General features: G+C 31.5%; 13 protein-coding genes across 13 annotated transcripts; 9 read left to right on the top strand and 4 right to left on the bottom strand.

The window, feature by feature from the left end:
- Positions 1-46: 46 nt before the first annotated feature.
- On the top strand, positions 47-1172 carry PEF1 (Pef1p; the record flags this gene model as incomplete). The annotated part of the gene is made up of 2 exons (XM_011274340.1): positions 47-50; positions 163-1172. The coding sequence occupies 2 exons, from the start codon at positions 47-49 to the stop codon at positions 1170-1172; spliced, it is 1014 nt and encodes a 337-aa protein (XP_011272642.1).
- Positions 1173-1414: 242 nt separating this feature from the next.
- On the bottom strand, positions 1415-2016 carry BN7_5089 (uncharacterized protein; the record flags this gene model as incomplete). Its single annotated transcript, XM_011274339.1, has 3 exons — positions 1415-1494; positions 1585-1801; positions 1861-2016. 3 exons carry the CDS (start codon positions 2014-2016, stop codon positions 1415-1417), a joined length of 453 nt encoding a protein of 150 aa, XP_011272641.1.
- Positions 2017-2763: 747 nt separating this feature from the next.
- Positions 2764-4271, top strand: SPR3 (septin SPR3; the record flags this gene model as incomplete). Its single annotated transcript, XM_011274338.1, has 2 exons — positions 2764-2971; positions 3046-4271. 2 exons carry the CDS (start codon positions 2764-2766, stop codon positions 4269-4271), a joined length of 1434 nt encoding a protein of 477 aa, XP_011272640.1.
- Positions 4272-5334: 1063 nt separating this feature from the next.
- NMD4 (Nmd4p) lies at positions 5335-6300 on the bottom strand (the record flags this gene model as incomplete). The annotated part of the gene is made up of 2 exons (XM_011274337.1): positions 5335-6080; positions 6156-6300. 2 exons carry the CDS (start codon positions 6298-6300, stop codon positions 5335-5337), a joined length of 891 nt encoding a protein of 296 aa, XP_011272639.1.
- A 329-nt stretch (positions 6301-6629) lies between these two features.
- MTF1 (RNA polymerase specificity factor) lies at positions 6630-7421 on the bottom strand (the record flags this gene model as incomplete). Its single annotated transcript, XM_011274336.1, has 1 exon — positions 6630-7421. The coding sequence occupies one exon, from the start codon at positions 7419-7421 to the stop codon at positions 6630-6632; it is 792 nt and encodes a 263-aa protein (XP_011272638.1).
- A 490-nt stretch (positions 7422-7911) lies between these two features.
- TAF7 (TATA-binding protein-associated factor TAF7) lies at positions 7912-9516 on the top strand (the record flags this gene model as incomplete). Its single annotated transcript, XM_011274335.1, has 1 exon — positions 7912-9516. The coding sequence occupies one exon, from the start codon at positions 7912-7914 to the stop codon at positions 9514-9516; it is 1605 nt and encodes a 534-aa protein (XP_011272637.1).
- A 959-nt stretch (positions 9517-10475) lies between these two features.
- BN7_5084 (uncharacterized protein) lies at positions 10476-10946 on the top strand (the record flags this gene model as incomplete). The annotated part of the gene is made up of 1 exon (XM_011274334.1): positions 10476-10946. The coding sequence occupies one exon, from the start codon at positions 10476-10478 to the stop codon at positions 10944-10946; it is 471 nt and encodes a 156-aa protein (XP_011272636.1).
- Positions 10947-11474: 528 nt separating this feature from the next.
- SNF2 (SWI/SNF catalytic subunit SNF2) lies at positions 11475-16088 on the top strand (the record flags this gene model as incomplete). The annotated part of the gene is made up of 1 exon (XM_011274333.1): positions 11475-16088. One exon carries the CDS (start codon positions 11475-11477, stop codon positions 16086-16088), a length of 4614 nt encoding a protein of 1537 aa, XP_011272635.1.
- Positions 16089-16544: 456 nt separating this feature from the next.
- SAM2 (methionine adenosyltransferase) lies at positions 16545-17696 on the top strand (the record flags this gene model as incomplete). The annotated part of the gene is made up of 1 exon (XM_011274332.1): positions 16545-17696. The coding sequence occupies one exon, from the start codon at positions 16545-16547 to the stop codon at positions 17694-17696; it is 1152 nt and encodes a 383-aa protein (XP_011272634.1).
- Positions 17697-18343: 647 nt separating this feature from the next.
- On the top strand, positions 18344-19735 carry CIT3 (citrate (Si)-synthase CIT3; the record flags this gene model as incomplete). Its single annotated transcript, XM_011274331.1, has 1 exon — positions 18344-19735. The coding sequence occupies one exon, from the start codon at positions 18344-18346 to the stop codon at positions 19733-19735; it is 1392 nt and encodes a 463-aa protein (XP_011272633.1).
- A 373-nt stretch (positions 19736-20108) lies between these two features.
- On the top strand, positions 20109-21611 carry PDH1 (putative 2-methylcitrate dehydratase; the record flags this gene model as incomplete). Its single annotated transcript, XM_011274330.1, has 1 exon — positions 20109-21611. The coding sequence occupies one exon, from the start codon at positions 20109-20111 to the stop codon at positions 21609-21611; it is 1503 nt and encodes a 500-aa protein (XP_011272632.1).
- A 216-nt stretch (positions 21612-21827) lies between these two features.
- BN7_5079 (SDR family oxidoreductase) lies at positions 21828-22589 on the bottom strand (the record flags this gene model as incomplete). Its single annotated transcript, XM_011274329.1, has 1 exon — positions 21828-22589. One exon carries the CDS (start codon positions 22587-22589, stop codon positions 21828-21830), a length of 762 nt encoding a protein of 253 aa, XP_011272631.1.
- Positions 22590-22972: 383 nt separating this feature from the next.
- Positions 22973-24262, top strand: RPT5 (proteasome regulatory particle base subunit RPT5; the record flags this gene model as incomplete). The annotated part of the gene is made up of 1 exon (XM_011274328.1): positions 22973-24262. One exon carries the CDS (start codon positions 22973-22975, stop codon positions 24260-24262), a length of 1290 nt encoding a protein of 429 aa, XP_011272630.1.
- Positions 24263-24295: the final 33 nt, after the last annotated feature.

Here is a 24295-nt window from a genome sequence, read left to right as displayed (position 1 = left end):
AAACCAGCATCAGATTGATCTGAAAATATTCCAATAACCAAACAAAATGGGTAAAAAGGCCCCTGTTATTCAAGGTGATGATCTGATAGTAAGCAGAAATTTTACCGGTGTTATAGAACGCTTAAAGTACTAACAAATTACAGAGTTTTCCCACTCCAACAGAGGCATTTGGAGCAAGGCAACAACCACCAAGACCAGTAAGGAAAGCACCAGGACCTCAATCATTACCTGCTCAAAGAACACATACTCCTCCGTTACATCCTCAACAGCCACCCTCACAACATCCCAGACCTATACAACAAAGACAACAGTTCGCACAAGTAGGGTCGCCTCCAATTCAACAAAATCAAAATTTTGGTGGATCGCATCATTCTTTACCATTAAATCCTAGACAACAACAACAACTTCAACAGCATCATCATGAACAATCTATATCTCAGTCAAGACCTAGCTTAGCTGGGTTTCCACATTCAAATCAACCTTCATATGTTGATGAACCACCCGCTAGGCAACAACAACCTCCACAACAACAACAATATTCAGGTTATGCACCAAGTGCTTATGAACATTTACAACAACGTAATAGTTCACAACCTCAAGTACCTTCTCCAAAACCTTTACCACAGCAAGTACCAGCTGTTGATCCTGCTCAAATATTGGAGCGTCAATTAAGAGACTTATTTGATAGGGTTGATAAATCAAGAGATGGTAGATTAAGAGAAGATGAATTAGCTACTGCGTTGATTAATAATGATGGTACACAATTTAATCCAAGTACTGTCAAATTAATGGTTAGACTATTTGATAAAGATGGGTCAGGTACAATTGAATTCAAAGAATTTTTCCATTTATGGAATTATATATTACATTGGAGGAAAACATTTCAAAGATTTGATATTGATGGCAATCAAAGAATTTCCTTTGGTGAATATCAATCTGCATTAGAAAGTTTTGGGTATAGACTACCAACAGATATTGTACTCTTTATATTTCAAAGATTTGGGGAATTCAATAATTCTAAACCAATGTCATTAAAATTTGATATGTTTGTTGAAAGTTTAGTTTGGTTATTACGTTGTACAAATGTTTTCAAGAAATTTGATACACAAGGTAATGGAATTGCCACTATTTCCTTTCAAGATTTCGTGCATGAAATTTTATCATTCATTTGATGCGATTTATGATTTTTATGTGGGTGTGTGTTTGTTTGTCCAATTTTAATGTGTTTTGTAAATTTCATTTTGGTTTAATGTTTTGGTTTTATGTTTAAATCATCTACATCATATACTTATTAATTTTTCCATGTATTTGTTAATAGTCATTTATAACTTCAATAAACGTAATAGAATATAAAGCTATTTTAGTCATAAAAAATTGAGTTCAACGATTGTTGACAAATATTCATAATTCATATTTATGATTTCCATAAACCGTATGAAGAAGAAGAATTTTTACTTTCGTGTGTTGGAATTATGGACTCTTCATTTCTTGTTTCTTCAGGATTAATCGAGACTTCATTTTTCCCATGTTAGTTTTCATATCAAATAAATTTATGATTTGAATGTAAGAATATTTAATACATACCAGTTTGTTTTGGATGATTTTCCCATCTAGTATTCCACCATTCATCTCTGTTTCTACTCCATCTTTCCAACTTCTCTTTATGTCTTTGATCCCATCTGTCAGGATTTGCATGGTATCCAAACCAATAACCTATACCCCCAACTAATAAGTATCCAAATATACCACCACGACGGTGATGATGGAAACCGCGATTAAATCTATGACCCCATGGACCATACTAGATGTAAAATGTTAATAATAAAATCCACATGACCCGAATTAACAAAGACCGCTTACAGGCGCTCCATGGTAGTGGCGACCCCATGATCTCATTGAATTTAAATTTAAGTGTTTGCCGAATGTTTGTTTAGTGGAGTAATCCCAAAATCTTGGAGCTCTATATGCTCTATAGTTTCTTGTAGCCGAAGTTGTGAATTCACGAATTTGATTCATGTCTGAAGTATAAGTATATTATTCGATTCTATACTTTAAAGAATATAATAATATAATTTGGTGTTTTGCTGTGTACAAATGGTTATTCTCTGCTCATTAAATACTTTGCGATTTCAAATAAAGTTTATTGGGATGGCTTTAAAAAGGGTATAAGACGGGTTTAATTAATTAATCTCGGTCTTAACTTAACTAGCATCCGATTGATCCGCCGAGCACTGAATAATTGCCTGTTCAGTTATAGAAAATAAATGTATTATACTATACAGATTTTAATGTAGAAGTATGTTGAAATGCCTTCAAAATTTACACTGTACTTCGTTTGGAAGCTAATTTCACACTTTTAAAAATTTCAAAATTCGAAATATTTAAGAACTATATCAAAAATAAAATTTTGATGATTGTCTTTCTGTTTGAAAAATAAAATTTCAAATTTTAAAATGTCAAATACAGCAAATTAAAGATTCATAGTGAATAATTTAACTAATTTTAAGAGACTCACCATAATTTAAACTACTCAATCTCTTTTAAATTGTAGAAGTTTGTAGAATTTTAAATTTTGTGTCACGATTACATAAGCGGGATTTTAAATATAATTGCAATTTCCACTAATTAAGCGCTGCCACAAAACCACAAAAACAAATATTTTATATCAAATTGTGAAGAAATGTAAATATAATATTAGTTTCAGATTCTTAACAATTGTTACAAGTGTAAGAAACTTCAATATCAACTCATAACTAGTCCAAAATGGCTACTGCTGGTGTGGAAAATCTAGTTACTTTGTTATCTCAAAGAGAAGCTCCAAGTAAAGTCAATAATAAAGCAGAAAAAGAATTGAAAACCTTTGATCCAAAATATTCTGTTGGTATTGATGTTTTGCCTTTGCAAACCCAAAATTTGAAGGCAAAGAATGGTGATGTTTTTAATTTGTTGCTTGTCGGAGAATCAGGTTTAGGTAAATTTTGATACTTTGATTGATTGTCAATTGTTATTTGAATTATTTTCTAACAATACAACTTTTGTTTTTAGGTAAAACTACATTTGTTAATACTCTTTTTGGTACTTCACTTTTACCAAGCGTCTGGCATAACGTGGAAGAAATTACCCCAAATGTTAAATTTGATAAAACAACAAGTATTGTTCGCCATACTGCTCATTTGACCGAAGATGATTTTAATTTGGATTTCACTGTGATTGATACCCCAGGATTTGGTGACTTTGTTGATAACAGTTTTGGTTTTGTTCCGATTACAAATTATATTGATGATCAATTAAGATTATACATGTTTCAAGAAGAACAACCTAACCGTACAAAATTGAAAGATAATAGGGTTCATGCATGTCTTTATTTCATTAAACCAACAAGTAAAGGTCTTTCTCCATTAGATATTGAGGCTTTGAAACATATTTCTAACAGAGTTAACTTAATTCCAATCATTTCTAAAGCTGATAGTTTAACCCATAATGAATTAAAAGAATTGAAAAAAACCATCAAGGAAATAGTTGAAGTTCAGAACATTAAAATTTGTGAATTTATCGAAGACGAAGAAGTCAAAAAGGATATTTTGAAGAATATTCCATATTCAATTATTGGCTCAGAATCAGTTGTAATCAATGAAGATAATAATACCACAATTAGAGGTCGTAAATATAAATGGGGTATTGCAGAAGTTGAAAATGAAAAACACTGTGATTTTATTAAATTAAGAGATACACTTATGGCTAAGAATATGGTTGATTTGATCTCAAGTACTGAATCTTATTATGAGAGTTGTCGTAATAAACTTGCCAAAACTAGAATCAAACAGGCAAGAGATACTTTGGAAGACAATGAATCAATTAAGCATTTAAATTTTGATGACCCTGATAAAAATGGTTTACAAAACCAAAAAATATTATCAAAATTCAATAAGCCATTTGTTGATGAATTAGTCATTGAATGGAGTCCAATTTTCATACAACAACAATTAACTCAAAAGAAAAAATTTACACAAATTGTCCAATTTGAAGAGAAGAAGTTTAAAGACTGGAAGAAGGCTTTATTTGCAAAGCAATCCACATTCAATGGTGAAATTGAAGAGATTCACCAACAGATTAAATCATTAAATAATAGTATTACATTGTTGAAACATCCAATCAAGGATGGTGAAGATGAACAAGTTGATGTTGGTGAATTAACTGATGGTGAAGGTGAAAATGATGAAATTTTTGACTTGTCAAAGAAATCGGAAAACTTGAATATTGATGATGAATAGCAACTATTCATTGCACCGAAGGAATCGATTTTGAATTGATTTTTTGCTAATTTAAGTATTATGGGAATGTTTTGTTTATCTTGAAAAGTTAGAACTTGTAGTTATGCCCTGGAAACTTGAAAAATTCAGCCAATTTTGAAAGTGTCGATATGAAATTTTTATCAACTATAAAAATTTTTTCGAGGCTTGATTATTTTCTTAAGTTCAACTATTTTTTTCTTTCCATTCAGTTGTCCTCTTAAGAGAAGATTGATCATGAACATGAATTGTAAGTTATAAGCCTACTAAAATGGTCATTTTGGAATCAACACATGTGCTGGAAGGTTTTGATTTCAATGAGAATTTAATGATGATCACACCTATTAAGTATGTTTTTTCTGGCATCTCTAATGTTAGACTTGTTTAAGTACCGGTCAATGAATACAACCCTTGACAAATATCTGATAATTATTATATTGAAATCAATTCCTAAATTCATTGTTTTGTTTCATGTACCATTTATACATTTGATTAATGTGTTTTTGCTAACTAGTTTTGATAAGGAACAAGAATTTGTTTATTAATGTGTACGAAAATTTATGATCATTCGTTGATGAAAAAATTATTATATCTGTAGCTTACAATTAAATATAAAACAAACATTCTGATTTGATTAAAGTACCTATATAGATAGACCGAATCACATCGTGCTCATATTTGCAATTATAATTTATAATCATCAAATTTTAGATGAATATATATTTACTGATCATAATGAACATGTTGTTCCTTGGTTTAAAATGAGGAAAAAAATTATTGTTGCTTTTTAAGTGATTTTTTTGATTAAATTTGATAATTAATGCTTATAGCCTTTTTGTCTTAGACCACGCCGAAATGTACCTTTTTATTGTGGTATATCCAATTCTTGAACACTAAGTTTAGGTTTACCAAAAACACACTCTGCTGAACAATGATTGACAAATAATTCATGATATCAAAAAGCTGTAACACGGAAACAAACTCCATAAAATTGATGAAAAAATATAAAGCATAATAATCTTATTAAATTGGGATGAATCAGAATTCATGGGACCCATAATTCACCTGAACCTCTTGGTGCATACGAAATTGAATCATAATCTTCTAGACGAGCATTACCATCTGATGATTTTTCAGATGCCTTGAACGCTTGATTTTTCTTAGGAGATGATCTTCTTCTTCTTCCACCAATTTTTGCGCTGGAACCTTTTTTCTCATCTTCCAAGCTAAGGCTCTTTAGTGTATAACTTGTTTCGTTTGGGTCAATTTGATTCTTCTTATGGAACAATAAAGATTCGGCTTCAGCTATATTGATGCATTTAATACCAAAACTTTCACACCAAGTTCTTGTTGTTTGATCTTCAGTTATCAATTTCCAATCTTCTTGATCAATGTGAGTCTTTTTGATACATGGTCGGATCAAATATTTATACCTTGCTGGAATTTCAGCTCTTTCAGGTCTTGGTTTTCTACCATATTTCCCAGTATTTGGTGCTAAAATATCACCTTGAGAATCAATCTGTTCATTTTCATACTTAATAGCATTTTGATGGATTAAAGGGTGATTATTTTGTTTTGAATTGGGGAACTCATGAACTTTTGGTGAACGAACTTTATATGTTAAACATTTTCTCCAATTAGGACCAACATCTTCAGGGGTTTCTAATACCATCTTGTAATGTGCAGAATCTTCTTCACTTGAAACGACTCTTTCAATAAAACGAATACTTTCTCTAGCATTTGTCGCAATCATTGTGATACCCTTTTTCAAATAATCCAATTCATGAATAGCTATAATCCCCAATGGTTAATATCCGAACAATAATACTTGATTTGAACACAAGGCAAAAACATAATAGAACTTACTATACGATGGAATAAACAGCTGAATCGTATACTGTTCTTCATCAACCCATTTCTTGATATTACCTAAACCTTTCGTCAATGCCGAAGCATCAATGATGAAATGCCCTTGCTTTAGGAACAAATTTGTTAGAAACTTTAGACTCATCAAGGAAGCAGCTTAACGCCACCATAGAATTCCAGAACCATACTTACCAGTTCTTGTGCCATTGTGACAATAAACAACAAGTCCAACTTTTAGGTTTCAATAAAGGAATGTCTCGTGTAGATCAACAAAGAGGTGTTAGTGGGTACTTCCTGAACAAAAATCATTCTATTGTGTGTATTATTTTCGCTAAGAAAACTCCAAACTACAAAATCACAAAATCAGTTCGCGGCTTGAAACTAAGCATTTTACATCAAGCTATAAATTATTAAGTACAAGATCTATTTTATCTCTTCAATTCTATTTACATGTGCTCACTCTATCCAAACAGATCACATTTCTTTACCGAAAGAAACGGTTTCCAAAAGGGAGTCCGGTTTGAAAGGCCAAGATTGGAAAACCTCTAATAAGAATTTAAACTCTTCAGATGTTAAATTTTTAGGAACCTTTCCCAAAAGGTTCAATGGAATTTTTGTAACAAAAAAATCAGCAGCTGCAGGACCTAAATGGTTCAAACTCTTATCTAGAGGTGTATTTCTAGAAGCCATCAATTGTTTAACGACGTAGTCCCAAGCAAATGCATCCAAATCATGATCTTTAGGATTAAATTCTATCAATGTATACTTAGAAGCTTTTGAAAACGATTTTGGATTGAAAATAATCGGGTCATCATTAGATAATAAATTGTTATTAAAAGATTTCAACGATTTCTCATCATCTGGTGTAGCAATTAATTTGGCATCACAAAAAGTTTCCCTCACAACGGAACATTTAGCTCTTTCACGTGTATCTGGACGTGCCATAATTTTAACAGCTGAGGAATTTGGAATCCAAAGAAGCATTTTCACATTACCAAATCTTTGCAGCCAGTTTTGATTTGCCATACAACTTAAGAATTGCATTACTAAAGCCTCATTATGTATAAGCCCTGTAAATAAGAAATTTGAATGTAATTTATCTCTTGTTTGATAACCAGGATCCAAAACTCGAGTCCCATCGGTTAAATGAATATAGTCAGTCCAAGTGTAAGGATTTTTGAGTTGCAAATCAAAATTATGACCTTCTGGTAATTGTGGGAAATATATGTCATGAAGATAATTGTAATATGCTTTACGATCTTCCATCAAAACATATTTTGAAGGTTGTAGACGATTATAAAGTGCTGCTGAAAAAACACCGTTATTTGGCCAAGCTTCGAGCACCTGTATTCCTGGCTTATAGCAGTCTAGTTGTAGCTTATCCACAGCAGCCTCTTCAAATATTGTTAGTATAAGTACTTAAAATTGAATGGAAACTAGACGTATAAAAAAATTGTACTTACGTGCAAGGTAGGGGTCTTTCAGATATGCGCCCCCATAAAAGAATTTGAAGTTCTGTATTTGTGGAAATGGAACTTTTTTGAATGACATTACTTCCTAAAATATTTTCTAGTATTTTTGATTAATAAAAATTTATAAATGTTAGAACTTTGAAGGTACTTATGAAAAAAAGTAAAAGCGCGAATTTTTGGGATTGTACAAAAATGATCAAAACTTCACCAAAACAAAGAAAGTAGTTCAAAGAAGGTAGTTTGGATTGCAAATAGAATCAAATAGAAATAAAAAAGATATCAAGATGTTCAAAATCAAGATACCTGCATCCAAGGACAAAATTAAGGACAACGCCAAAGAAACTGGCGAGAAGAAGAAGAAGCTTCCCAAATTGAAAATCGCTAAACCTCAACCACCAACTTCACAACCGCCATCATCAGCACCATCATCTTCATCATCCAATATAAAGCTTAAAAAAACTAAAGCTAAACAGATTAAAGTGAAATTAAAAACACCACTGCCTGGAATAGCTCAACCTGTTGTAAAGAAAGCTCCTCGTATTAGAGTCAAGCCTACAAGGATACCAGGTGAAGGTTATGATTCTGAAGCTTCAGATATTGAAGATGATCCATTAGTTGAAGAGGCTATCATTCTAAGACTGCTACCCGATGCCGAGCTGGACTACGTGAGACATTGTGTCGAAAGTGGTGAATTCAATCAGTTCCATATTAAATGGAAAGATAGATTACGTGCTATTGTCTATATCAATTATTCAATGTATGCAGCTAAATTGGTGAATTTACCAAATATAATTGAAGCTCAGAAAACTGTTGACAAAAAAAATATATTCAAAACGATTGATATCTCACAAATTTTACTTGTTGTGAGGAAAATCCAAAATGAATCAGAAATTGAAGATTTACAAGTTGAGTATGGTGAAGTATTACCAGATGGATTAACTCCTCCACTTCAAAAAGTAACAGAAAGTAGACACAGAAGAAAATTGACAAATGATTACATTGAGAAAATAGAATCAAAAGTTGATGAGCTATTAAAATTAGATGAAGAAGCGGAAGATTCCCAGTTTGAATTGATTGATCCCGAGAGTTTAAACGTTAACAATAATGATACACCAGCTGCAACACCAAGTGAATATAGTAACGTTGAGTCCTTTAATGATATAGACTCATCAGCAATACTGAAATCAGGAAACTCAACATACAATACAGAAAGTAATAATAATACCCAATTCCATCTGTCGTCGTCAGCTGGTAAAGATCATGATGAAGATTTAGAATTAGAATTAGAGCAAGCATTGGGTGGCGACTTCTCTTTAGAAAATGGTCAAAGTGTTCAAATTGAGGATTCAAACGGTGAAAAACTGGGACAAATTGTTGCTGATAAGAATGGTAATGGTGGCGAAGAAGAAGAAGAAGAAGAAGTGGAGGAAGAACTGGAAATTGAGGAAGAAGAAGAGACAGAAGAATCAGACGATGATGACGATGATGATGATAATAGTGATAATGATCAAGCGGCTTCACGTAAAGTTGAAGTTGATGAAGATGCTCAGCATAATGCATTATTGAAGGATGAAATCAATGAATTATTAACCACCATTGAACAAAACAAATCTAGACTGGAAAAGACACATAATCCTTTATTACAAAGTAGATTTATTGATAGTATAAATAAATTGGAGAAAGAATTAGAAAATAAGAAGAGACAGTTGAAAACAAGTGAAGATAAAACAGCAAATAATAAAAAGAATGATGAAGATGATTTGGAAGATGGAGGCTCTGGAAACGAAAATGAAGATCGTGAAAATGAAGTTAGAAACGACGACGATGAAGAAGAAGAGGAAGAAGAAGATGGTGATAATGATGATGATATTGATGATTTATTTGGCTAATTGTTATGTAATTATAATATATATTCACTAAGTATTGTTGTGAAAAGTTGTGTTGTGTTTAAATACGTTACATGGTAGATTTATATGATCTGTGATCTGTGTTCTGTGTTATGTGTTAGTTTTTAAGGGCCTTTTAAATTTTTTGTTGCATCATGACGCAGTACAGTGTGCTAAAATCAGTTTAAACTTTATACCCAAGGAAGTTTCAAAACCGCAAGACACACTTAACCAGATCGGTAAGCACGAATATAGGTTTGATTAATTACATTTATATCTAGGGTATCATAGTGGAATGCTTATTTAAGTGTTCAGACCTGACGTATTATCTATTAAAGTTCAAATTAGCAATAATATAATACTCGTACACTCGTACCATATATTGTTACAGCATGACTTGATTCCATCCTTAATCATGATATGAAACATGAAGCAAAAGTTTAATGTCTAGAGATCATTATATTCATTTTCGAACATGAGATTGGACAGTACGTTTTGATATGCATTAACTTTATTAATATAAAAAACGTATAAACTTCTTTTACATTCCATGTATAGATTGAAACATGTCCCCAAGTATAGTATAGTATAATATACTTAGTACCCAGTGATTTATATAAAACTTCAAAAGCATGTTTTTGAAAGAGACAAGAGACAGAACTACTGCAGTAATAGGTCGAAGGCTCGATGACTCGAGAGTCGAAGCCATTTTAATTAAGCAGGTTTGTGTTTCCTGTACATCTTTTAAGGTAACGGGATGCGTTAATCTCGGGTTGAGAGATATGTAAAATTTATAAAATTTCTCTTGATGATCAGACAGACAATAAAAATATAAATTATGAACCCAAAGAGGGTTAATCATAACTACTTGAGATTAACACTAAATTGAAAAAGGAAGGTGAAAGGTTAACCGACCCCCCTTGGAAAAGTATAAATTAGATAGAATATCCCTTTTCTTAAATATGTCATTGAACTGGATTATGAGAACTCCAAATGGAGTCAATCCACCTTTTGTGCTTTTAGATGGTGAAAATGTCAAGTATACAAGTCCACAACCAATAGAGATCAAATTGAAAGCTATACAACTAGAGAAACCAGATGTCATAACTATAAAAGGATCAATATATTTGACCGACAAGAGACTAGTCGTTCTTTCTACTGGTGCAGGTAACCAGGATAATGATTCATTTTCATTGTTGTACAAAGATATGATTTCACACAAGTTAGAAATGCCATGGTTTGGAAGCAATAGTTATAAAATCTTATTCAAAATTACTAGTGAACAAAGTGGACTCAACTATTTATATACATGGCAATCTAATATTCAGTTCCCACAAGGAGGAGCTATCCAGTTCCATGAGGAATTCTCCAAACTCAAAACTTGGTTTGATAATAATCAGGAGGATGAACCGTTACCAGCGTATACTGGTTAGAATACATGTTTATTTCCTACTTAGGAAGTCTACGGGGTAAATTTCAAATTTTATTTTTATTTTTGCATTTTCGCATTTTCAAGAAGCAAAAAAGTTCGGGTTTGGCTTTGCCCTTTTGAAGCGTAGGGAAATATTGACAAGTAAACAAAGCGACAGAGACAGCAGTTTGGATCATTTGGGGATCGAAGATGGATTTAAGTAGACCCATTCCAAGAGAAGAAGTGCAGAAGCTCTATGAGGTGAGTGATTATGAAGGGTGGAAACACCAGTGGGTGGTTAGCAAACAGGTTCCCATGACACGCCATCCCTGAGAATATACACACAGGATATACATACACGCTAAAAACAGTGGGAAAACTTGGTGATGTCTGGGGATCATTTGGGATACCAGTTATGGAAGACGATTTTACTAACAATAAACAATAGCGATGGCAACAGCTCAAGGCCCAGCTAGGTGAAGGTGCTGTACACAACAATGAATTCATACACTTGTCCAAGGTGCTAAGATATATTTCTAAACAACAAGAAATGGCTAGAAGATTATTGCAACAACAACAAGGTCAAGGTGGGAATCCACAACAACAGGCACCAGCACAAGGTCAAGTACCACTACAAATGCAAAGTAATGGTAACAGTTTAGCTGGGACTCCTCAACAACAATCAATGGTTGCACAAGCACAAGCACAAGCTCAAGCACAGGCCAATAGTAACGGCGGTGGAAATTATTTACAAGGTGCTAACAATAACAATAACAATAATAATGATAGCACAATGGGTAATGGATTTATAAATAACCAAGGTCAGACTCCAATTACTCAAGCAACTGGGCCTCAACATAATTTCCAACAAGCTAGACAACAGCAATTCGTTCAACAGCAACAACAGCAACAACAACAACAACAACAACAAGCACAACAACCTCAAGTAGGCGGGCCCGGCTTCACCGGTAAACCTCCTTTGAGTCATGGTTTATTTGATCCTGATCAATCTGTGTTGTTGAAGGCTCAAATTGCCGCTTTTAAATGTCTAGTAAAGAACTTACCAGTACCTCAAGAGGTTAACCATATATTGGCTAGATCTTTAGCAAATACATTGAAGAAGGATAACAGTCAACAACCAACACCACTTCAACCATCTCAAATACCCCAACCACAACAGACAGCACCTCAATCTATTCCACAATCTTCAAATGCAACTCCACAACAACCAAGAAGTTCAATCCCACAACTAAATCAACATTTACCTCAACAAATACCTAATCAACAACAACAAATATCTACACCTCCAGTTGTTAACAATCAATCTCCTCAAGTATCTATTCGTTCAACATCACAACATAATACCCCAGTAATACAGAATAAGACTCATCCTCAACAGAGAAAATCTCAAACATCAAGTATTTCAGGCGCATCGCAACAACCACAGCAAAGTTCATCAGGTTTAGTTACATTTGAAAATCAACCCCCAATTCCTTTAGAGAAATTAAAGGAATCATATCCTGATATAACAACAATTGTTCCTTATAATGATCCAAAGATTAAGGTTGATAGTTATACTAGACCGGTTCAACAAAAAGAAGTTTCTTACGAGTTATTGTTTCATTCAAAATCAAGGGTAATAATACCTGGTGTATTTCCTGAAGGTTTAGATGTTCAAGGTGCAGCTGAAGTTCGTGAAGCTGAGATTCAATTTGACATTCAAGAGGCATTAGAACAATTTAAATTACAAGATGATAAAGAGGCAATAAAGGATGATGAAGATTTAATTGATTATTATTCATTACAATTGTTACCTTATCAAAAGGCAATGAGAGGTCATTTATTAAGTTTGAATTATTTTAAAGATTCATTATTAACTAATAGTCACCCTAACTTCTTAGCAAAAATTAGAAAGGTCAATGCAGCTGATGCTCATATTACAAATAATTTATATTTGCAACAACAATCTCAGAAACTCAAAATTGAACACAAGAAAAAATTTGAAAAAATTGAAAAATTAGCTTCAGAATCAAGTTACATCATTAAAAAGAGATTTGAAAAAGCTGAACAAGTTCAAAAATTTGGTAGAGCTATTGGTAATTTGCATGGTCATATTGAAAGAGAAGAACAGAAGCGTGTTGAAAGAAACGCCAAACAACGTTTACAAGCTTTGAAGGCCAATGATGAAGAAGCTTATATCAAATTGTTAGATCAAACAAAAGATACAAGAATTACACATTTGTTGAAACAAACCAATACTTTCTTAGACTCTTTGGCTCAAGCAGTGAAGGACCAACAAAAACAAACTCATGAACATTCAAAAGCTTCAGGTGGTGCAGTTACAGAAGAATTTGAGAATTTGGAAGATGATAAAGAAAATATTGATTATTATTCAGTTGCCCATAGAGTTCGTGAAGAGATTAAAGTTCAACCAAGTATTTTAATTGGTGGTCAATTGAAAGAATATCAAATTAAAGGTTTACAATGGATGGTCTCATTATTTAATAATCATCTTAATGGTATTTTAGCAGATGAAATGGGGTTGGGTAAAACTATTCAAAGTATTTCATTATTAACTTATCTTTTTGAAGTTAAAAAAGTTCATGGTCCATTTTTAGTTATTGTTCCATTATCGACATTAACTAATTGGAATTTAGAATTTGAAAAATGGGCACCTGCTTTAAAGAAAATTACATATAAAGGTACACCATCATTGAGAAAAGTTATGCAACAAGATATTAAAAATCAAAATTTCCATGTTCTTTTAACAACTTTCGAATATATTATTAAAGATCGTCCTTTATTAGCAAAAATTAATTGGGCTCATATGATTATTGATGAAGGTCATAGAATGAAGAATTCAAATTCCAAATTATCATCTACTTTAACTCAACATTATCATACTGATTATAGATTAATCTTGACAGGTACCCCATTACAAAATAACTTACCAGAACTTTGGGCTTTATTAAATTTCGTGTTACCAAAGATTTTCAATTCTGTTAAATCTTTTGATGAATGGTTTAATACACCATTTGCTAACACAGGTGGTCAAGATAAAATTGAATTATCAGAAGAAGAAACATTATTGGTTATTAGAAGATTGCATAAAGTGCTAAGACCATTTTTATTGCGTCGTTTGAAGAAAGATGTTGAAAAAGATTTACCAAATAAAGTTGAAAAAGTCATTAAATGTAAAATGTCTGCAATTCAAAGTAAATTATACCAACAAATGCTTAAACATCATCAATTATTTATTGGGGATGCAACCAATGAAAACTTGATTCCTATTAAAGGGTTGAATAACCCAATTATGCAATTAAGAAAAATTTGTAACCATCCATTTGTTTTTGAAGAAATTGAAACAGCTTTAAATCCAACAAATGAAACTAATAATAAAATTTGGAGAGTTGCTGGTAAATTTGAATTATTGGAACGTGTTCTACCTAAATTCAAAGCTACAGGTCATAGAGTTTTGATCTTCTTTCAAATGACTCAGATTATGGATATCATGGAAGATTTTTTAAGATTGAATGATATGAAATATTTAAGATTAGATGGTGCTACTAAACCAGATGATCGTACTCTTTTATTGAAAAAATTCAATGATCCAAATTCAGAATATTTTGCCTTTTTGTTATCAACAAGAGCTGGTGGTTTAGGTTTAAATTTACAAACAGCTGATACTGTTATTATTTTTGATACTGATTGGAATCCTCATCAAGATTTACAAGCTCAAGATAGAGCTCATAGAATTGGTCAAAAGAATGAAGTTCGTATTTTAAGATTGATTACAGAAGAATCTGTTGAAGAAGTGATTTTGGAACGTGCTCATCAAAAGTTGGATATTGATGGTAAAGTCATTCAAGCTGGTAAATTCGATAATAAATCTACATCTGAAGAACAAGAAGCTTTATTAAGAGCTTTATTGGAAGCCGAAGAAACTAAAAAAGTTACAAAAGAAGCAGATGATGATGAATTGGATGATGATGAATTGAATGAAATTTTATCAAGAAATGATAATGAATTGGTTTTATTTAAGAAAATGGATGAAGAAAATAAACATAAAAAAGTTCTTGGTCGTTTATTTACAGAAGCTGAATTACCACCAATTTATAGACGTGATCCATCAGAGTTCTTTAAAGTTGAAAATGTTGATGATTATGGTCGTGGTGCTAGAGAACGTAAACAAACATTTTATGATGAAAATGTTTCTGAAGAACAATGGTTGAGAGAAATTGATGGTATTGAAGATGATGGAGAGGAAGAGGATGAATTTGGTGATATTAAACCAACTAAGAAGAGAAAAAGATCAAGAAAGAAGAATGATGGTATTGAAGAAGATCCTGATGTGATTCAATCAACTGGAAGAAAAAGAAGAAGTGTTCCACCAACATCAAGTGCAGGTACACCTGTTCCAGGAGGTGATGAAATTACTAGTTCAGCTTCAACTCCAACATTACCGGAATTAGAAGTTGGTGAAGGTTCAAAGACTCTTGCACAAAATGCTGTTGCTAGTAAACCTAAACGTAGCCGTGCTAAAGGTACAAGTGCAACATCGGGTTCACGTTCCAAAAACAATGCAACTGGTACAGGTGCTGGGAGTGGTAATATTGGACGTTCAAGATCTCGTTTATTAGCTGCAGGTACACCACCAAATAGATTACCAAGATTATCAGATCCATTAACATTAGAAGAACGTGAAGATTTGAAGAAGAAAGCTGATGAAATTTATCAATATTTAATTGATTTTAAAAATGAAGAAGGACGTAAATTAAGTGAAATATTTCTTGTTAGACCACCAAAAAGATATTATCCAGATTATTATTTATTAATTAAATTCCCAATTGCATTTGATGTTATAAATAAAAGAATAAAGACAAATATTTATATTTCATTAAAAGAATTCATTGAAGATGTTCATTTGATGTGTTCTAATGCTAAAATTTATAATGAAGAAGGTTCAATTGTTTATGAAGATGCAGTTTTTATGGAGGATGTTGCATTTAAGAAATATAAAGAAGTTGCGGGAGATGATGCAGATTTAGATTTCAGTGAATTTGATGATGAATATACTACAAAAGTTGCACCACCAACTAATACTCAAGTTGATCCAAAAGTTGATTTAGGTATCAATGGAGTTTCATCAACACCAGCTGTTTAAGCATATAAGAAATTATTGTATATTATTAGATTTCAATTCTAAATTACACACAAGGAGTTTTTAGTTTTCGACATGTCAACGTTAACTATTTGTAGATCAATTAAGTACAATACTATATACCCACGTTACTTTAACACGAGTTGTAAGTTGTAAATTTGATATCTTTTCACATGTTTATCAGATCAAAAGAGGAAATAATTTTCACATGTTGATACGCCAAATCACGTGTATGTTTTTTTACTGATTTCGCGGGTTTCGCGCCACTTTTTTGTGTTTTTGAAAACGTTTACCAATGTTTTTTTTTTGTTTTAAACGAGCAGCGATTTTTTTTTTGTCGACATAAATTTTTATATAAAGAAAGAGTTTCGGTCCTTTAAAATTTTCATCTATTGAGATTTTAGATAATTAAGATCTTTTTAAATCTTAAACAACAACAACAACAACAACTATAATACAATGGCTGCTGAAACCTTTTTATTTACCTCTGAATCTGTCGGTGAAGGTCATCCAGATAAAATCTGTGATCAAGTCTCTGATGCTATCTTAGATGCTGCTTTAGCTGTTGATCCATTATCAAAAGTTGCATGTGAAACTGCTGCTAAAACTGGTTTAATATTAGTTTTCGGTGAAATTACCACTAAAGCTCAATTAGATTATCAAAAAATTATTAGAGATACCATTAAACATATTGGTTATGATTCAAGTGATAAAGGTTTTGATTATAAAACTTGTAATGTTTTAGTTGCAATTGAACAACAATCACCAGATATTGCTCAAGGTTTACATTATGAAGAAGCTTTAGAAAAATTAGGTGCTGGTGATCAAGGTATTATGTTTGGTTATGCTACTGATGAAACTGATGAAAAATTACCATTAACTATTTTATTATCACATAAATTAAATAAAGCTTTAGCTGATGCTAGAAGAAATGGTTCTTTACCATGGTTAAGACCAGATACTAAAACTCAAGTTACTGTTGAATATGAAAAAGATGGTGGTGCTGTTATTCCAAAAAGAGTTGATACTGTTGTTATTTCAACTCAACATGCTGATGAAATTAGTACTGAAGATTTAAGATCAGAAATTCAAAAACATATTATTGAAAAAGTTATCCCATCTAATTTATTAGATGATAAAACTGTTTATCATATTCAACCATCTGGTAGATTCGTTATTGGTGGTCCACAAGGTGATGCTGGTTTAACTGGTCGTAAAATCATTGTTGATACTTATGGTGGTTGGGGTGCTCATGGTGGTGGTGCTTTCTCTGGTAAAGATTTCTCAAAAGTTGATAGATCAGCTGCTTATACTGCTAGATGGATTGCTAAATCATTAGTTCATGCTGGTTTAGCTAGAAGAGCTTTAGTTCAATTATCTTATGCCATTGGTGTTGCTGAACCATTATCAATTTATGTTGATTCTTATGGTACATCTAAATATTCAAGTGATGAATTAGTTCAAATCATTAAAAATAACTTTGATTTAAGACCAGGTGTCATTGTCAAAGAATTAGATTTAGCTAGACCAATTTATGGTAAAACTGCTTCATATGGTCATTTCACTGATCAATCAAACACTTGGGAACAACCAAAACCATTAAAATTTTAGATTAAATATTTGGTTATAACAAGATATAAAATAAAAATATATTGCATATTCAATTCTTTAGAAAATAGAACAAACATTAATGAAGGAATTTACGCTCAACTCGTTTATTCAATTTAACAATAAAAAAAACACATATACACACTTTATTTTAAAACTTTAGGACATTTTGATTTGAGGGAGTGAACATAATATAATCTATAGATTACACATAATTATTTTGTTCCCCCTTTGGATTGAAAAGTTTTTATTGTTTTTGCTTTTTATCTTTTTTTAAATAATTTAACGGCTACATAATGATAGATTTACGGTACATAGTCCTCAACAGGCATGATTTTTAATATTAATGAATATGAAATAAAATATTGAAAGTTGTAGAAATGAATATAAAAAGATAAATAAATTATAGTATTATAGTGAATTAATCAATAGAATTGTTATGCTTATTGTGATTACTCAGCACTGACATAACCAACTTCTCCATTTTTTAAATACCCGCCAAATTAATTTGAGTGACATTTTAATAATGGAAACTTTCTTTTAAAATAGCGGGAAACAAAATATGGATTTTTTATATAAATACGTTTCAAAATCCTTTTAAAATGATAGATCTAATTGATTATAATGAGATTGCATGAACTGATATCATAATGCTCAGATCAATTAGAAGTTACTCAACTCATGTGGATCTTAAAACCACTTTACAAAATGCTATTCCTGCCAAAAGAGAATTGTATCAATATGTCAAGAAGAATTTAGCCAATAAGGAGATTGGTCAATTAACCGCTGGTGGTACGATTGGTGGAATGAGAGGTTATAAGTCATTACTTTGGGAAGCTTCAGTAGTGGATCCTAATGAAGGAATAAGATTTCATGGTTATACTATTCAAGAATGTCAAAAATTCCTACCAAAAGCTAAAGATGAAATTAATGATCCTAAAAGTGAATTTTTACCAGAAAGTATGTTTTGGTTTTTACTTACTGGTAATAAACCTTCTCAAGATCAAATTAATGAATTTTCAAATGAATTAGCCTTGAAAGCCGGATTACCTGATTATTTAAATAAGATTCTAGATTCATTACCAAGTTCTTTACATCCAATGACTCAATTATCTATTGCTATAAGTGCATTAAATAATGATTCAAAATTTGCTAAAGCATATGCTAGTGGTATTCCTAAAAATGATTATTGGGAATATACATTTGAAGATTCTATAAATCTAATTGCAAAATTACCAGCTATTGTGGGGAAAATTTATTCAAATACTTATCATAATGGTGAAAAATTGGGTGAATTAAATTTAAATAAAGATTGGAGTTATAATCTTTCTTCATTATTAGGTCTTACATCAAATGATTCACTGAATTTAAATAAATTAAATCAGGATCAATCTAAAGATGTTGTTAATTTAGTTCGTTTATATTGTGCATTACATGGTGATCATGAAGGTGGTAATGTTAGTGCTCATACAACACATTTGGTTGGATCTGCATTAAGTGACCCATTTTTAAGCTATAGTGCCGGAGTACAAGGTTTAGCAGGTCCATTACATGGATTAGCTGCTCAAGAAGTTGTTAGATTTATTGTGGAAATGAATTCAAATTTACAAAATGATATTTCAAATTCAACCAAAATTGAAGAATATCTTTGGGGGCTTTTAAATTCTAAAAGAGTTATTCCAGGTTATGGACATGGTGTATTAAGAAAACCAGATCCAAGATTTGAAGCAATGTTACAATTTGGTTTGAAAAGATCAAATGAATTTGCCAATGATGAATTATTTCATCTTGTTAAAAATTTAAGTGAAATTGCACCTGGAGTATTGAAAAAACATGGTAAAACTAAAAATCCATATCCAAATGTTGATTCAAGTTCAGGTGTATTATTTTATCATTATGGTATAAAAGAACTTTTATTCTTTACTGTTATATTTGGTGCTTCAAGATCCATTGGTCCATTATCTCAATTAATTTGGGATCGTGTATTAGGTTTACCAATTGAAAGACCAAAGAGTGTTGATCTTAAAACATTGGCACAATGAATTCTATAGCTAACTATTTATTTATTTATTTATTTATGAAATACATGATATTACTATAAATTTGTATTGTGATTACTCAGCACACGCACAGTGATGACATAAGCGACTCCACAAATTAAAATTTTGAGTTGTTTTCTTTATTTAACTTTTCGATCAAAATATTTTACCGACTTTTAAATTTAAAGGGATAAATTTTAATAAGGGTCATTTTACTTTAAAATGGGTTAAATATTTAATAAATCTCGGAGGCTAATCGGTAATTGAGTTTCAATTGATTGATTACTGGGTGTCCACTGTCTATATATAAAGTATCAAGGAGTTCTTCATTATATTGTAATTGTTGATTCTTTGTTTACCCCAGAATAGTAACAATATGCAAAAATTTAAAAGATCTTTTGTTACAAGTGCTTCAAGAATGTCAAATATCATCACTGAAAATACAAGACCAGAATCTGATAAAGTCTTGAAAGATATATCTTCTTATATTCATAATTATCAAATTGATTCTCATTTAGCTTATGATACTGCTAAATTATGCTTTTTAGATACTTTAGGTTGTGGTTTAGCTGCTTTAAAATATCAACAACCAAAAAATCTTATTGGTCCTATAATTCCAGGAACTAAAGTTCCAAATGGTACAAAAATTATTGGTACTTCTCATGAATTAGATCCAGTTCGTGGTGCTTGGAGTATTGGTACCTTGATTAGATGGTTAGATTATAATGATTGTTGGTTAGCTGCTGAATGGGGGCATCCATCTGATAATTTAGGTGGTATCTTGGCCGTTGCTGATTATTTAACAAGAGCTCATAAGGCTGGTATTACAGGTGGTAAAAAATTCACAGTTAAAGATGTTTTAGAAGGTATGATTAAAGCTCATGAAATCCAAGGGATTTTAGCTTTAGAAAATTCATTTAATAAAGTTGGTTTAGATCATGTATTATTAGTTAAAGTTGCTACAACTGCAGTGGTTTCTAAAATATTGGGATTAAATTATGATCAAACTATTGATGCTATTTCTCAAGCTTTTGTTGATGGTCAAGCTTTAAGAACTTATAGACATGCTCCAAATACAATGTCAAGAAAATCTTGGGCTGCTGGTGATGCTGTTTCAAGAGCTGTTAATTTGGTTTATCATGTTAAAAATGGTGAAGGTGGAATGCCATCAATTTTAACTGCTAAAACTTGGGGGTTTTATGATGTTTTATTTAAAAATCAAGAATTTAAATTTCAAAGACCTTATGGTTCATATGTTATGGAAAATGTTTTATTTAAAATTTCATTTCCTGCTGAATTTCATGCACAAACTGCAGTTGAAGCAGCTTTAACTTTACATGAAAATTTAAATAAATTAGGTAAAAATTATAAAGATATTAAATCTATTAAAATTAGAACTCAAGAAGCTGCAATGAGAATTATTGATAAAAAAGGTCCATTATATAATTATGCTGATAGAGATCATTGTATTCAATATATGGTTGCAATCCCATTAATTCATGGTCGTTTAACTGCAGATGATTATAGTGATTCTATTGCTTCAAATCCAGAAATTGATGCATTAAGAGATAAAATGTATTGTGTTGAAGATGAACAATTCTCTTCAGATTATCATTCACCTGATAAGAGATATATTGGTAATGCATTAACAATTGAATTAAATGATGGTACTAAATTAGATGAAGTTGTTGTGGAATTTCCAATTGGTCATAGAAAAAGAAGAGATGAAGGTAAACCTGTATTATTGAATAAATTTGAAAGACATGTTTCTGAACATTTTAATAGTCCTGAAAGAGTTGATAAAATTTTAAAGGCAAGTTATTCACCAGATTTAGAAAATACTGATATCGATGAATATATTGATTTATACGTTGATTAAGGAAACTATGATCCAAATTTATACTTATATTTATATGCTATTTATATCATGATGAATGAAAACAAAATATTATTTATGCCTTAGCTGATTTAAAGTTTAATCAAAATTTGTAGTGTAATTGTGTGACGTGTAAATGTTACGAGTTGATAGATAGTTTAAATTTGTTCTCTATATTAAGATCTATATACTTCAATTTATGCATCGTTTTCAAAGTTTTTAAAAGTTTCTTTGTGAACCATCATGATTGTAAAATTTCCCTGTATCTTCAATTGTAATTTTATCAACAACTTTTCCCAATATTCCAGAAACACATTCTTCAGTTGAAATCAAACCAGATCTAATCTGTTCAATACGTTCTTTAGGAATTCCTTGAATTGTATCTAATCTTCCATTTGACATGTCTGTATTTACGGAACCAGGATGTATGGAAACAATGATGAATCCTTCGTCTTTTAGTTCAACACTTAGAGATCTATTATAATGATTCAAACCAGCTTTAGATAATCCATATGCACCTGTTGGAATGATTGGTGGGTCAGTTAATGAAGCTGCAATACTTGATAAGAATACAATTTTCTTTGTAGATCTTTTTCGTAAGTATTTATATAGCACTTTGGTTATTTGTATTGGTGCAACGGTATTAATATTGAAATGATCAAACCATGATTCTCTATCCGTATCTAATAAAGTTGTTGTAACATTTGCATAACCAGCATTTGATATGAAAATGTCAATTCCTTCTTGTGCAATATCTTTGATTTGATCTTCAATTGAATCAATTGATTCTTGTGTGCTGACATCCAATTTTATGATGTGTATATTTGGATTTTTATGTTTCAATTCTTCAAGATCTTTAGCTTTAGATGGTTCACGAACTGTGGCTATCACTTTGTTTGAACTATCAGCTGAAGCTAATTGTCTGACAAACTCTAGACCGATCCCACGATTAGCGCCAGTTATGAAATAAACAAGACCCATTATATTCTGTGTTTACTTTACAAAGCTTCAAGTACTAGATATAACTTTGGAATAACATTCATCAACCCATAATTTTGGAATCTTCGTTAATGATTCATTCCAATCTATTGTTCTGAGTTATTTTCACGTATATTTTTTGACAGTGTGACCCGCCCGAAGATTTTTGGGCCCTTTCTAACGACACAGTAAATTCTGACAGAGACAATTCGCGGATTTCTCTTTCGCGAATTCGCGGGCGCTCTTTGGGATTTTTGTTGATGTTATTTCAAAGTGGCAATTTGGATCTTTTGACGCTTTTATTAATAACGAGATCAATAACAATTGAAGTCAACTGGACTTTTAAAGACCTTCATAAGATCATATACTGAATAACCAAACTCACAATGTCCACTCTTGAGGAACTCGCTGACCAACAAAACCCAGAAGATGAAGAAATAGATCAAGAAATCTTAAATTCTACAACAGATGATATAAACAGTCGTACTAGACTTCTAGATAATGATATCAAAATTATGAGATCTGAATTACAAAGATTATCACACGATAAACAAGTGATGCTTGATAAAGTTAAAGATAACAAGGAAAAGATTGATAATAATAGACAATTGCCATACCTTGTGGGTAACATTGTGGAATTATTAGATGTTGAAGCAGAAGAAGAAGCTCAAAAACAAGGTGCAAATATTGATTTAGATTCAACAAGAGCTGGTAAATCAGCGGTTGTTAAAACATCTACAAGACAAACAATTTTCTTACCATTAGTTGGTCTTGTTGACCCAGAAACTTTAAAACCAAATGATTTAGTCGGTGTTAATAAAGATTCATATTTAGTTTTAGATACATTACCAGCAGAATATGATTCAAGAGTGAAAACTATGGAAGTTGATGAAAAACCAAAAGAAACTTACTCAGATATTGGTGGGTTAGATAAACAAATTGAAGAATTAGTGGAAGCTATTGTGTTACCAATGAAACAAGCTGAAAAATTCAAAAAATTAGGTATAAAAGCTCCAAAAGGTGCCTTAATGTATGGTCCTCCAGGTACAGGTAAAACTCTTTTAGCAAGAGCTTGTGCTGCTCAATCAGATGCAACTTTCTTAAAATTAGCTGCTCCTCAATTAGTTCAAATGTTTATTGGTGATGGTGCCAAATTGATTCGTGATGCATTTGCCTTAGCAAAGGAAAAAGCTCCAACTATTATATTTATTGATGAATTAGATGCTATTGGTACAAAGAGATTTGATTCTGAAAAATCAGGTGATAGAGAGGTTCAAAGAACCATGTTGGAATTATTAAATCAATTGGATGGTTTTGGTTCAGATGATCGTGTTAAAGTTTTAGCTGCTACAAATAGAGTTGATGTTTTAGATCCTGCCTTATTAAGATCTGGTAGATTAGATAGAAAAATTGAATTCCCATTACCATCAGAAGAAGCAAGAGCTTCAATTTTACAAATTCATGCAAGAAAAATGACTGTTGATGGTGCTATTAACTGGCAAGAATTATCAAGATCAACTGATGAATTTAATGGTGCTCAATTAAAAGCCGTTGTTGTCGAAGCTGGTATGATTGCTTTAAGAAATGGTCAATCAAGTGTAAAACATGAAGATTTCATCGAAGCCATTGGTGAAGTTCAAGCAAGAAAAACCAAATCAGTTTCATTCTACGCATAGATTGTGTATATTAATTAACGTCAAATTAAAAAA

This window comes from Wickerhamomyces ciferrii, contig 00198 (genome assembly GCF_000313485.1).
Source record: "Wickerhamomyces ciferrii WGS project CAIF00000000 data, strain NRRL Y-1031 F-60-10, contig 00198, whole genome shotgun sequence".
NCBI lineage: Eukaryota > Fungi > Ascomycota > Saccharomycetes > Phaffomycetales > Wickerhamomycetaceae > Hansenula > Hansenula ciferrii.
The sequence above is the reverse complement of the archived record's forward strand: the minus strand, read 5'-3'. Positions and strand labels throughout refer to the sequence as shown.